Source organism: Antechinus flavipes, chromosome X (genome assembly GCF_016432865.1).
Source record: "Antechinus flavipes isolate AdamAnt ecotype Samford, QLD, Australia chromosome X, AdamAnt_v2, whole genome shotgun sequence".
NCBI lineage: Eukaryota > Metazoa > Chordata > Mammalia > Dasyuromorphia > Dasyuridae > Antechinus > Antechinus flavipes.
The window spans coordinates 76,002,065-76,016,275 of record NC_067404.1 but is presented as its reverse complement, the minus strand read 5'-3'; the positions used below and the strand labels follow the sequence as shown (position 1 = coordinate 76,016,275).

Below are 14,211 nucleotides of genomic sequence, written 5' to 3'. Positions count from 1 at the left end.
TCCATTCCACCCCTTACTCTGTATTTGCATGGCTGCCACTTGGATTGAATAAGAGCTGAGTTACTCACCGGCCCACCCTCACTCTCTTCTTTCCCTCCACAAATCACCAAAGTAACCTTCCTAAAGCTCGGCTTTGATCTTCTCAACAGCGACCTTCTCTACCATTTCACTGAACAAATGGAAGCCATTGACAGAAGCACCCTCTTCCTCAGATCTCCTCTTTTATTTTGGTTTCTTAGGAAGAGGCTGGTCCTGCTTGTTACCAAGGCTACTCCTCCTTATGCACATCCCATCCTCTTCAGCACAGTATCTTCTCTCTCATTGTTCTTTAACAAATCTTTTTTTTTTTTTGGCTGAAGCAATTGGGGTCAAGTGACTTGTCCGGGATCACACAGTCAGGAAGTGTTGTGTCTAAGACCAGCTTTGAACTCGGGTCCTCCTGACTTCAGGTCTGGTGCTCTATCCACTGCACCACCTAGCTGCCCTTCTTTCACAAAGTTTTGCTAGATCCCAACAGTTGGCTGCTTCCCTCCCCACCCACAGGTCTGCCCGTATTGCCTCTTAAATGGCTAAACTCCTTGGGAAGGTCATCTATAGTAGGCTGCCTCTATTTCCTTTCCATTCACTGTCATCTTAATTCCCTACCTCCCTCTGGTGTCTGACCTCACTATTCAGCTGAAAGTGCTCCTCCCTTGCCAAATCTCACTGTCTTTCCTTGATCCTCACCCCTCTTGACTGGTCACACTCTTCTGTGGTTTTGGAGACACTGTGCTGCCCCTTCAATGGTTCCCCCCCCCAGACCATGCTCACTTGCAGGGGGAGGCCCTCCAAGCCCACACACTTTCCATGGTGATCTCTGTTCAGTTGTTGGATACTTTTAACTCTCACAGACCTCTTCAACTAAACATGTCCAAACCTGAGCCCCTTATCTTCCTTCCACATCTTTCTTTTTCCTGTCCCCTTTCTGTGAGGGCAACACCGCCGGGCTCACCGCCTCACTTCCTCTTTCCCCTCCCTCATCCACCCAGTGGGAAAGGCTTAATGATTCTACCTTTGTGCCAGCTCTACATAAACACCCTCTCCTCTCCTCTGACCTCGTGGCTGTGCTTCACCTAAAGCCCGGACGCCTGACATAGCACGTCTGTCGGTCTCCTGCCCCCATCCACCTTCCCGAAGGGTCTGACAGTAACATCACGGCCCACCTCCAGGCACCACAATATACCGATCTGTGTCCATCTCGTTGATAGGGTATACTGCCAATGAGCTCAATATACCAAGATGACATCTGTTACAATGAAGTGTAAGTCAGACTAAGTCTCAAAGAGTCAGATATAAAAAATCAGTAAGTTGATGGGCAAACGGTTCCGAGGTTTCAATTGCTCACCAAGAATGAGTCAACAGGGTGATGAAGTTTGTTTTTCGTCCCCTCGTCATCCTAGACTGGCTTATAAGGAACAAAGAAAGAACTGGGGCTCTTTAGCCTGAAGAAAAGAGAACTTAGGTGGGGGCAGATTACGTCCATCCCGTGGAAGATGATTTAGTTATTGTGTAGCATCGGGCGGGAGAAGGGAACAGGAAGCACAGGGGGGAAAACCAGTGGGATGCCTTAGTTTTCCACACTCCCACCCGAAGGGCCGGCTGGGGAGCTTTCGGCGGAATCCCTATTTTAAGGTAAAATCCTTTTGGTGAGTGGGGTGCTAGAACAACAGAAATAGAAACGATCCCATCCACGTGAAGTATTATAGAGTATGAATAGTCATTTGCATGCAGCTGCTGACCTACTCTTGAACCCATAATTATTCAAAATGAAAGCAAATTACTCAGTGTGCTGAATTATTACAGGATCAAGAAAGACAGTGTTTAAAACAAACCACGTCCGAGTGGACTTTTTTCCCTCCAAACAATGATTTTTCTTTCTGCAAATCTGCCGCCCTTCCCCCACCACCTCCCATCTACCCTCGTCAACGGGACGATAGTCTGGACCACGAATGTTTGCAGTTGAAAAGGAACCCAGGCCCTCCGAGCTCAGAGCGTTGGGTCCCGTGATTCTCTGCTTACCGTGCGGTTAGACACGGGCTTGCGTGGACTTGTATCTTCTATGTATGTCGAGACAATGTATATATGTAAGCAAGAAAATATTAGGTTTATAGATAAGCTACATATGGCATTTTCTATATAAACTAGTGTGTATTTTGTATCCCTGATTTATCTGTAGACACTAGCATTTACTAGTGCTCCAGGTCTTGCAAAGCAGCTTAAATTTCTTATCTCATTTGTTCCTCACGATGACTCAGAGAGGTGGGTCTTATTATGATGCCCACTTGACAGATAAAGAAACTGAGGCTAGGATAGTAAAAGACTCAACTAGGGTCACAAAGCTAATAAGGGCGACCTTCCTGCCTCCTGGTTGTGCATCCTCTCCCTTCTTGTGGAGCCCACCTGCATGAGAAGCCCATCCAGACGAATTGACTCGCAGACCCCGCTAAGTCCCGGGCTAGCGTTCTTTCCGTGAGGCCCCGTGGCCTCATTTTAGTTAGAAATGCCTCCCAAAGGAAAACTCGGGGTACATTGGAGCTACTCGAGCCGGCTGGCAAGAGCTAACATTTCAGCCAGAGTATTTACGCCTCGGAAATAGGCCGAGCTACGGCCCGGGACTTAACTCGGTGTCTTGTCAGTGGTCCTAGACCTAAGGAGGTGTTCGTCTTGAAGACTGGACTTAAAAGGACAGATGCACACGTTTCCCAGGGTGCTCCTAAACATGACTTCATTCCCCAGCCTCCGGCCGAAGTGAAGTCATCACTGGTTTGGAAGGACCTTGAGACAGGAAGGGAACCTCCCCGACCCTCCCTTCAGCCAGTACCCCAACATCACATTGAAATTTCAGAACTAAAGTAGAACCAAGTGATCAGGGCCTGCTGGTGAGTCATGACTCAAATCAGAGAGGGGGCCCACGTGGGGCGGCGAACCCCTCTCAGAGTACAGAAACCCGGGTTGCCTTTGCTTCCCATGAGCCTGCAGGTTTAGAATTTTCCACATTTATCAAAGAGGTTCTATCCCCAATATTAATTTTCCGCATCATCTGACGATAGCTTACGAAGGAAGTCTTCAAAAACTAGGCATTGGGACTCTCTGTTCCCCGGCTCTTTCCTTTGAAAGCATCAAAAGATTATTTCAAATCTAAGTTTTAGGAACATTCAACCCCGGTTTTCCACCCCCTCCTAAAGTTTGTTGCATTAGCCAGTGAAGTCTGAGCCTCATTCAGACCGCGATCTCTAGAATTTGGCCCGAAAGCACCTGGGGGACAAATATCCAAGAGCCTCCAATATCCCCGTCCGCTACGGGCCACTTTCTGTTGAACTTAAAACCAAACTAGTCATTTTCTTAATGAATAACCCATGTTTTTTGTTTTTTTTTACTCTTTTGCTGCGCTGCCTTTGCACCCCAGCTCTGAGGACTCGCGTGGGTAATGTTACACTTTGTCATTTTACCCGGCTGTCGGTGATGACTTGAAACCGCCCGTTAGTTTGCGTTCTGTTTCCACAGCGGCTCCCTCGCAGCCCGCCTAACGCAGGATTTCTTGCGTTGCAGATGTTTCAAGAAGACCCGATGCATTCTCCCTGGATGAACAACACCTTACACGTATTCTGTGCGATCAGCGGGACGGCGGGGGACGGAGGGTACGGCTCCCCGAGGTACGCGGCAGAGGTGTGAGGAGCGACGGACGGCGACGTGAAGCCGGACTGCCCTTTCCCGGGCATTTTTGGAACCGCGCGCGTCGGAGGAAAGGTTTGCTACCCGTGGAGTATCTCTTACCGCCGATGCCATCGGACGGGGTGCTCACTTCTTTGCAACGCAGAAGAAACGCAGAAGTGCCTGGAGGACGCACCGCTGCGCTCGTTTTGTATTTTTTTAGTTAAACCCGTGTACTAGAAAAGCAGAGCTCAAACGAATGAATTACGTCTGCTCACTTAGGACTCCGAATTGTAACGGTACCATGTAAAGTTGTACAATGGGATATAATAAAAGGCCAAAACGTTTGTACTTGAAAGGAAGGCAAATCTTACCGTGCATCTCCCACCGTCCCCGTGGGCCTCGAGGATTCTCCGAAAACAAAATTAAGAAAGAAAATGCTCCCAAAGGGGTGGCTATTGGTGTTCTTCCCCGGAAGGCGCACTTAGGCAGCTACGGGAGGGGTGTAGAAAGGAAGAGGCTTTCGCTTCTTTGAGCTGCCCCGGACGCTAACGGAAAGAGCTGGGCCCTTTCACTCCCAAAGCACCAGCATCTGTCCCCAGAGACAGGGAAAAATAGAGAGAATAAGAGAGAGAGAGACAGAGAACGTCAGAGGGAGAGAGAAAGAGAATCAAAAGGAGACAGAGAGACAGAAGCAAAGAGATACAGTGACAGAGACACACAGAGAGACAGAGAAACAGATACAAAGACAGAGACACATATAGACACAGAGAAAGACAGAGGAAGAAACAAGCAAAGAGATAAGAGACATATATGGACACAGAGAGACAGAAGCAAAGAGATACAAAGACAGAGACACATATGGACATAGAGACAGAGAAGCAAAGAGATACAAAAACAGAGACACATACGGACACAGAGAGAGACAGAGAAGCATAGAGACAGAGACACATATGGACACAGAGACAGAGGGAGAGACAGAGAAGCAGAGATACAAAGACAGAGACACATACGGACACAGAGAGACAGAGAAGCGCAGAGACAGAGACACATATGGACACAGAGAGACAGAGAAGCATAGAGACAGAGACACATACGGACACAGAGAGAGACAGGAAGAAACAAGCAAAGAAATACACTGAACGTGTAAATAGAGCTCTGAAGCATAGAGACAGAGACACATGGACAGAGAGACAGAGGGAGAGACAGAGACACATATGGACACAGAGAGAGACAGAAGCATAGAGACAGAGACACATGGACATAAAGAGAGGGAGAGACAGACACATATGGACACAGAGAGAGACAGAGAAGCATAGAGACAGAGACACATGGACATAAAGAGAGGGAGAGACAGAGAAGCAAAGAGATACAAAGACAGAGACACATACAGACACAGGGAGAGACAGAGACACAGAGACAGAGGGAGAGACAGAAGCATAGAGACAGAGACACATACGGACACAGAGAGACAGAGATAGAGACAGAGACACATACAGACACAGAGAGACAAAAAAGCATAGAGACAGAGACACATACGGACACAGAGAGACAGAAAAGCATAGAGACAGAGACACATGGATACAGAGAGAGACAGAGGGAGAGACAGAAGCGTAGAGACAGAGACACATACGGACACAGAGAGACAGAGATAGAGGCAGAGACACATACAGACACAGAGAGATAGAAAAAGCATAGAGACAGAGACACATACAGACACAGAGAGACAGAAAAGCATAGAAACAGAGACACATACGGACACAGAGAGATAGAGACAGAGACACATACAGACACAGAGAGACAGAAAAGCATAGAGACAGACACACATGGACACAGAGACAGGGAGAGACAGAGAAGCAAAGAGATACAAAGACAGAGACACATACAGACAGAGGGAGAGACAGAAGCAAAGAGATAGAGACAGAGACACATAGGGACAGAGACAGAGGGAGAGACAGAGAAGCAAAAAGATGGAAAGACAGAGAAGCAAAGAGATACAAAGACAGAGATACAGAGACAGAGGGAAAGACAGAGAAGCAAAGAGATACAAAGACAGAGACACATACAGACACAGGAGAGACAGAGAAGCAAAGAGATACAAAGACAGAGACATACAGACACAGAGACAGAGGGAAAGACAGAGAAGCAAAGAGATACAAAGACAGAGACATACAGACACAGAGACAGAGAAGCAAAGAGATACAAAGACAGAGACACATACAGACACAGGAGAGACAGAGAAGCAAAGAGATACAAAGACATTGACACATACAGACACAGAGACAGAAGCAAAGAGATACAGAGACACATACAGACACAGGGAGAGACAGAAATAAAGAGAAAGAGGGAAGCAAAGAGATATAAACACAGAGACAGAGACACACAGAAACAGAAATGGATACAGAGCAGCAAAAAGATACAGAGACAGACACAGAGATACATAACCACAGAGAAATAGAAAAAAGGAAACAGAGATACAGACACAGAGACAAAGAGAAGCAGAGAAGTAAAGAGATATAAACTGAGACAGAAACACACACATACAGAGAGATAGAGGCAGACACACAGAGACAGACACATATCCACACAGACACAGAAAAACAGAGAAGCAAAGAGAGACAGAGAGAAGGTGTGTGGTGTTTAAGGAAGAGCAAGTGGCCCAGGCTAGTAAGGTATAAAAAGACTGGAAACATCTGTAAGGACCAGGTTCCAAAGGACCTTAAACAGCTGCAGGCCTACCCGGGGCACTTTTGGGTTCCAGAAGCTGTCTCACCTTTTGCACACACTCCTCTGTGGGCATTTCAAGCCTTTCCTAGTCTGCCTTCATTTTGCTTTTCGAGGCTTACGCGTTACCGCTCCCTCCTCATACGGTCCCCACACAGGATACTCTATGATTTACCCGGGCCGTCCCCTGTGACAAATGCTTTCCCTCTAAAATTTTGCTTCTTATAACTCATAGCTTCCTCCAAAGCCCAACTGCAGGGTCACCTCCTTAAAGGGACCTTTCCCCATTCCCCTCAATTGTTAGTATCTTCTTCCCACTCGCACCCGTCACCCCCATCACTGCACAAGGACTTGGTACGTCACTCATCTGTAAGCAGTTTATATTCCCCTAGTCCGAGCCAAATTTCTGGAGGACGGGGACCGTTTGGTTTCTGTGTCTGCGTTGCCCAGCACGGGCTTGCCGACCGATCGATCGGAGTAATGAAATGGGTCGTGTTATTGGGTGACGAGTTCCCATTCGCTGAACATGTAAATAGAGCTCTGAAGGTCCCACAAGCAACACAATTTATACAATATATATTCAGCAGAATAGAAAAAGTCATGATTTTCCGGCACCGATGGCTACAGGTAGGTCCAAGGTGTTACAAAGGGCAGTTCTAACCCAATTCTCAGTCTCTGGTACTAAAACTTCATTTATAAGCACTCTTTGGTCACGTTTAGATGGTTGCTGTTTTGCTGAATTAACCACCGCTTTCATCTTGGGTGAAACCGCAGATTAACCAAGTAATTCAAGAAACGCCAGGCTCGGCTGCTCCGGGATCCAGGTCACGTGGGCGACTTCTCCCTTCCCTTCGGCTTCTGGTCCGTGACGGGAACTTCAGGGGGGCCCGAACACATGCTAAACAAGTGGGACTGAGAAAAAATCACCCAGGAGATTTATTTCTGTTGGAAATGTATCACGAACACTTTCTCCATCGCTCGAGTCTCGATGGTCGCCAAGACGATACATCGAGCCCTGGTTTGTAGTGTTGGCAGGATCCCGAGGTGGAGAGGTTCAGATTGAAAATTTCAGGCTCAGCAGCTCGAGCACATCCCCGAAGAGTCGGTCCTCCCACAGCTGATGATGCCTTCCAGCTCTCCAAACGTGCCGTCAGAGCATGCCTCGTGACGAGGAATCATCCTAGATTTTAGGCACGGCAGGAAGAGACTCCAGAGTTCATTTAGTCCAATCCCCTCTTTTATACATGAGGAGACTACAGCCCAGAGAGAGGAAAAAATCTGCCTAGGGAGTGGAGGGGGAGGTCGGAAGACCGTCGGTCTCAGAAGACATCTCAGAAGACAATGAGTGGGGGCCCTGGCTCGACAAGCGAAGCTGAACGTGGCCCGATGTCGTTCCCCCACAATAATCCAGCCTCTACTTCAGCGGTGGCAGTGAGGGGGAAGCGCTCTACCTTCTTAGGTCAGTTTTGGGGGTCCCTTCCAGTTCTAAGTCTGTGATCTCTGATTCCTAGCAAGCCATGGCACTTTGGGATGGTTCTAATTGCTGGGAAGTTTGTCTTTAAACCAAACCTACAACTCCATAAATATCCACAGAGCACTGTGGGAGATTTCAGCGGAATTACGCCAGAAGCCCTCTCTCCGAGGCAAGAGAGAATATTTTCCACTTGGCTGGCTGGTGGCAGAAGAAGAGTTTTCAGAGGAAAAAGCTACGAGTCGAGAGTTCAGTGGACAACCAGATTCATCTTCATCTCACACCACTGTAGTTAGTGGCTGGGCTCCGGCACTTCCCCCACTGAGACCAAGCTGGTCTGAAAGACTCACCAGAAAGCTAGCCGAGCCCCAAGTGAAGGAGACAAGAGATTCATTCCATCTCTGTGCTGGTTGGAGGCTGAAGAGAGCAGAGGCAGAGGCTGAAAGACAGAACCTTTGGATTTGGAGACATTCGGAAGGCTCTAAGCTAAACCGGCTGTGTTTTGAGAAGGAAAAGATCACCACATTTTGGTGATCCTGCCCTTTGGGGCAGAGCAAATCTGATCCCTTTTCTAAGAATAGCTCTTAAAAAAGTTATGGTCATCTCCATCATAAGCAGCTGCTTTTCCATCGATCCTCCAAAGGCCCGGTTTCCGATCCACTTACCATCCTGACTGACCTCCTACGGGGGCACTCCAGCTTGTCAAATGTTCTCCACAAGATGTCGTTCCCCAAACCCAACACGATATCGTAGATGCACTCTGACCAGGGCAGGGTACGATGGAATGGGATTACCATCCCTCTGGTACTCAACAGTAAGGCTCCCAAGGACAGCTAAGAGTTCATTTCACAATTCCCGCTCCCTCAGAACCCCCAGCTATATCATACTGTTGAATCCCATCGATCTTCAATACTCTGGAACCTCCAGATCTTTTACACATGAATTGCCGCCTAGCCATGCCTCCCTTAATACGTCCTCATGAAACTCGTTTCTGAACCCCAGTGTGGTACTCGACATCTTCCCCTATTGAACTATCTCCTTGTCCCACTGTTCTAGATTTTCGTGGGGTTTTTTTGGATCCTATCATCCCACAAATTGGTTATCCCTGCACCCCCAGTTTCACGTTATCTGCAATTTTGCTAAGTCTGTCCCTCTCTCTTAATCTAGGCAATGATTAAAAAACACAAGAAGAGATCCCTGAGGCACACTCTACTAGCGCTAAGTCAGAAATGGTGTTATAGACCCAGTTGGGATTTTAGACAAGCCCTGAGATTTCATTAGAGCAAGAAACTCTACCTGGGAAAACAGCACCTTCCCTTTCAGGCAAAGCCTTAAAAGGAGAGATTGAATGACTTGCCTGGAGTCACAGCCAGTATGTGTCCGAGATGGAACTTAAGCCCTAATTTTTCCAACTCTTCCATCGGCTTTCTATCGACTAAAGCACACCGCCTCCACAGTTTATATTTATTTTGCTTTGTTTTTCAATTCGATTTTCTTTTACTTTCAGTTCCAGCCTTTCTCCCTCTTCCACTCCTCCTTCCCCATTGAGAAGGCAGGAAATACATCATCTGTTACAAAGAGAAAGTCATGCAAAACAAATTTCAGCATTAACCATGTTCTAGAGAAAAAAGAGCTGAATAGAAAATCTGACTTTTTTCCCCTGAGGCAACTGGGATTAAATGACTTGCCCAGGATCACACAGCTAGGAAGTGTTTAGTGTCTGAGATCAGATTTGAACTCAGATCCTCCTGACATCAGGGCTGGTGCTCTATCCACTGCAGCACCTACGCAAAAGAAGCATATGAAGGCAAAAGGAAAGGGAAAGCATAAGGGATCTGATAAGGTTAAACTGTTTACATTCCTTCATGGTAAAATGAGATTTGTAACTCTTTAAAACTTTCTCATTACTAGGGCAGTTAGAGAAGGGAGAGGGGGGAAGAGAGAAGGAGGGACACAGAGAGAAAGACAGAGAGAGGGGGGAAGGCAGGAGACACAAAGAGACAAGACACAGGGAGAGAGGGAGATGGAAGTTGAGAGAGGGAGATGGAAGGGGAGGGAGGGAGGGAGAGAGAGAGACAGGGAAGGAAAGAGAAAGAGACAAGGAGGGAGAGAGAGAGACAGGAAGGGAGAAAGAAAGAGAAAAGGAGGGAAAGGGAGGGAGAGAAGGGGGGAGGAGAGGGAGAAAGAAGGGAAGAGAGACAGGGAAAGAGGAAGCGGGAAGGAGAAGGGAAAAGGAGGGAGGGAGAGGAAGGGGAAGGGAAGTAGGGAGAGAGAGGGGGAGGAAGGAAAAGGGAGGCAGAAAGATGGCATGGAGAGGGAAGAGGGGAGAGGGAGAAGGAGGGGGAGAGGGAAATGGAAAAGGAGAGGGAGAGGAAGAGGGAGAAGAAGTAGGAGAGGAAAGGAAAGACAGGGAGAAATGGAGAGAAAATGGGGGGGAAGGAGGGGGAAGGGAGAGGAAAGGAGAGGGAGAGAAAATGAGGGGGGAAGGAGGGGGAAGGGAGAGGAAAGGAGAGGGAGAGAGCAAGAAGGGGAGGGAGGAGAAGAAGAGGGACAGGGGAAAAGAGAGAGAGAGAGATGGGGAGACAGGGGGAGTTGCAGATATCCAAGTTGAATGTGATGGTATGATTATCTAAAAAAAATTTAAATAAAATAAATAAATAAAAAGAATGCTCAAAGAGGAATAAGATGCACACTCAGTTGGGTGTAGAAATCTCTCTTACCACACAAGACAGTAGGAAGGGAAGGGGCTAAGAGAAGGTGGGGGTTTGTAATAGAAGGGAGGGCAGATTGGGGAAGGGGTGGTCAGAAAACACTTGAGAATGGACAGGGTAAAAGGAGAAAGAGGGAGTAAGATAAACAGGGAAAATAGGACAGAGGGAAATACATCGTTGGTAGTCAATGCTATGAAAAACATTTTTCTTTGATAAAGACTTCATTTCTCAAAATTATAGAAAACAGAGTCAAATTTGTAGACGTAACAGCCATTTCTCAGTTGATAAAAAATGTTCAAGGGATACGAATAGGCAATTTTCAGACAAAGTAATCGGTCGTCTACAATCATACGAAAAAAATGCTCTGAATCACTATTGATCAGAGAAATACCTCACATCTGTCAGACTGGCTAACGTGACAGAAAAGGAAAATGACAAATGCCGGAGGGGATGTGGGAAATTAAAACAGTAACTTAATATTAATGAAGTTATAAACTAATTCGACCATTTGGGGAAAACAATTTGGAATTAAGCCAAAAGGACTATAAAATCACATATACCCTTTCATCGAGCAATACCACTGCTAGATCTGTATCACCAAAAGATAAAAAACAAAAAGGAAAAGGCCCTATCTATGTGTACAGATATATGTAGCAGCTCTTTTAGTGGTAACAAAGAATCGGGATGTCCATCAATTGTGGAACGGCTGCACAAGTTGTTAAATGTGATTGTAATGGAATACTACTGCCCTTTAAGAAATGATGAGCAGAATGCTCTCAGAAAAACATGTCAAGATTTACAAGAACCAACGATACAAAGTAAAATGAGCAGAACTAGGAGAGCATCAGTGACAGCCATACTGTACGATGATCTACTTAGTTATTCTCAGCAATAAAATGACCCAAGACAATTCCATAGGACTTACGATAAAACATGCCGTCCATCTCCGGAGAAAGAACTGCTAGAGCTTGAATGCAAATCAGAAACTTTTTCTTTACTTTCTTTATTTTTCTTCAGGCTTTTTATTTTGTGCGTTTTCTTTAACAGAATGACTTACATACTGATATCTTCTGCACGACTACTCGCGTCTAATCCGTATAAAATTGCTTACCTTCTCAGTGGGGGGAAAGGGATGGAGGAGGAGAATGTGGAACTCAAAATTTGAGAAAAAATGTTAAAATTGTTTTTACATGTAATTAGGAAAACATTAAATAAGATAAAAAACCCAGCAATGCAAAATAGGTTAACAGCTTGAATATCTTGACTTTATCCCATTACTCATCAATTATGGTTATAGGTGACTTCCAATGTGCCAGCCATCAATATGGTTATTTGTACACAACGCATCTTCGCCATCTTAAGTGGAAGCTTACCTATTGCCTCCAAGAGAACTTCCTGGCAAACACTTGCTCCAGTCATGTGGGGGCTTAGCTCAGAATAGCTTGAGCTCGAGATGGGGAGTCCAGTCTCCGGGACAGTCTTTCACAAACTTTCTGAAAGTCCATCCTGGGGATCTGAATCAAGTCTCCATCTGGCCGGCTTTGTCAAAAACTGTGACGGGTGTAATTTGACATCACCCGAGAACAAAAATTAGGTCTTCCAAGCATCTAGAGTAAGAGAAGCATACCAAGTGCATAACAAGTTGGGCCCAGACTTCCTCTCGACTTGGCACTAGACCCCGAATATAAGAAGTGACAGATTTTTATGCATTAAAAGGCAACAATTAACAGTCTATAGATCAGGATATAATTAGGCAATCTATTTGGAGGAAAGATTAGGGACTTTCCAACTGGAAAGGGAATGACCTAGTTTCCAGAGTTGGGGGTATGAGGACAAGCAAGTAGATTTTCCCAGATGTGAACGAGATGTCGTCTAATTACCCCAATTAACAAATAGGTAGAATTTACAGGAAAGTGAAAAAAGTCTGAAAATGGAGTCTGTTTTTCAAGATGAAATCACCTTGGTTCACCCAGTTTGCACAACTCTCACACATATTCTGATAATTGAAGGAGAAAGGGACATAACCCAAATTGTTAGTTTTTTTCTAGTTTTATATCTGATTCCAAGTCCAGTAATCAATGAAAAAAGGTGGATTTACAAGAAAAGAGGCATTTCAAACATTCCTACAAAAGAAATCAGAAAAAAACCCCAAGCATTCAGTTTGCCAACACCAAGAACAGAAGTATAAGTACCTTCCACCCAAGTGCCTTTTAAATCGAGTCGCCTCTGTGAATCTGGTGAGGGCCATTTCCTCTCACAGCTTATTACTGAGGAGAGTCCTGATATGGTGGTGCCACTGTCACTGCCGTGAGAATACAGGGCTACAGAAACACACATTTATTCTATTTTGCATCTATTTCTAGTATTCCTTTCTATTTCATTTACATAATATCCAAAAATAATTTCCCATTGCCTAGAGTAGGGGTCCTTAGTCTGAGGCCTACAGACCCCCTAAGGGATCCAAAGGTCCATGAACATGGAATTTTCACTATTTTGACATTAATTTGATTTACATGTTGATATATTTAGTTTCCTTTGTAATCCTATGTATTTTATTTTATGCACTTAAAAACCATTGTGCTGACAACAGGTCCATAAGCTTTACTCACTATTCTGCCAAAGGAGTCCATGACACAAGAAAGATTTTTTGGGAGATTAGTCTCCTTATCTTGCCCCGCCTGGTCCCAACACTGATCAGCATGGAGCCCCTAAGCAGTTCCACTTTTCCACCTTGGGCCCCTTTGCCCCTCTTCACATTGGAGTTTGGCTCAATGAAAACACCCGGTTGGCCCCAGCTCTACTTCAGTTCAGAATTTCCAAATGCAAGCGATCCACCAGCCCCAGCCCCAGCCTCCCTAGTAGCACAAAGCACAGCTGAGTACCACCACATTTGGCCTAATACATTAAAAAGTACAGACCCCTGGCCGAAGTAGTAAAGTCCAGCTTTCTTAGCAGGATGTTCAAGGGTCCAACCTTATTGATCTGGTCCCAACTCTCTTTCTCAAGCTGACCTGTGTATGTGGAGAAAACATTCAACATGGAAGAGAGAAGCTCTGGGTTCAAGTCCCACTGCTCGCATTGGATAGTTAAAGGAAGTCATTACAGCTCTCAAAGCCCTACTTTCATCATTCACAAAATGAGGATGGTAAAAACAAACCAAAACTAACCTTATCCCCCAGAGCTGTTCCAGGGATAAATGAAAGAACGTATGAAAAGTGCTTTGCAAATCTTAAAACTAAATCAATGTAAACTATCATCATCATCATCATCTCTCTTGGAAATGACTAAGGTTTATTGAAGCTTTTGAACCAACTGTAAAATGAAAACAAATTACCTCAACTACTACTGATTATAGTGCTTGCAGTAATGGACCCCAGAGAGAACAAAGGATGCTTTTCATGCATTGTTTTTCCTAACTCAACATAGTTATAAACTGGTTAGGGCAGAGTTTGAGACCAGACTTGGGCTGATAAAGGCCTCACTCGAGTGAGGCAACATTTGGGATATCCCTCTAAAAACTGAAACAGAAACTAAGAGCAGTAACAACAGCAGCAGCTTTGGCAACTGTGACCATATTCGCCTCACTTGATTAGTGCTAGTTGACTCAGTAGTTAA

General features: G+C 45.6%; 1 protein-coding gene and 1 long non-coding RNA gene across 3 annotated transcripts in view; one reads left to right on the top strand and one right to left on the bottom strand.

Annotated features, from left to right (window-relative positions):
* The window catches only part of DOCK11 (dedicator of cytokinesis 11), a 177,445-nt gene extending 173,397 nt beyond the window's left edge, over positions 1 to 4,048 (top strand). The window contains exon 53 of the mRNA XM_051968881.1: positions 3,589 to 4,048. Coding sequence (XP_051824841.1) covers positions 3,589 to 3,711 — 123 coding nt within the window. The 3' untranslated portion in view covers positions 3,712 to 4,048. The remainder of the gene's footprint in view (positions 1 to 3,588) is intronic.
* The window catches only part of LOC127542940 (uncharacterized), a 112,526-nt gene that overhangs the window by 8,847 nt on the left and 89,468 nt on the right, over positions 1 to 14,211 (bottom strand). The gene's annotated exons all lie outside the window — the stretch shown is intronic.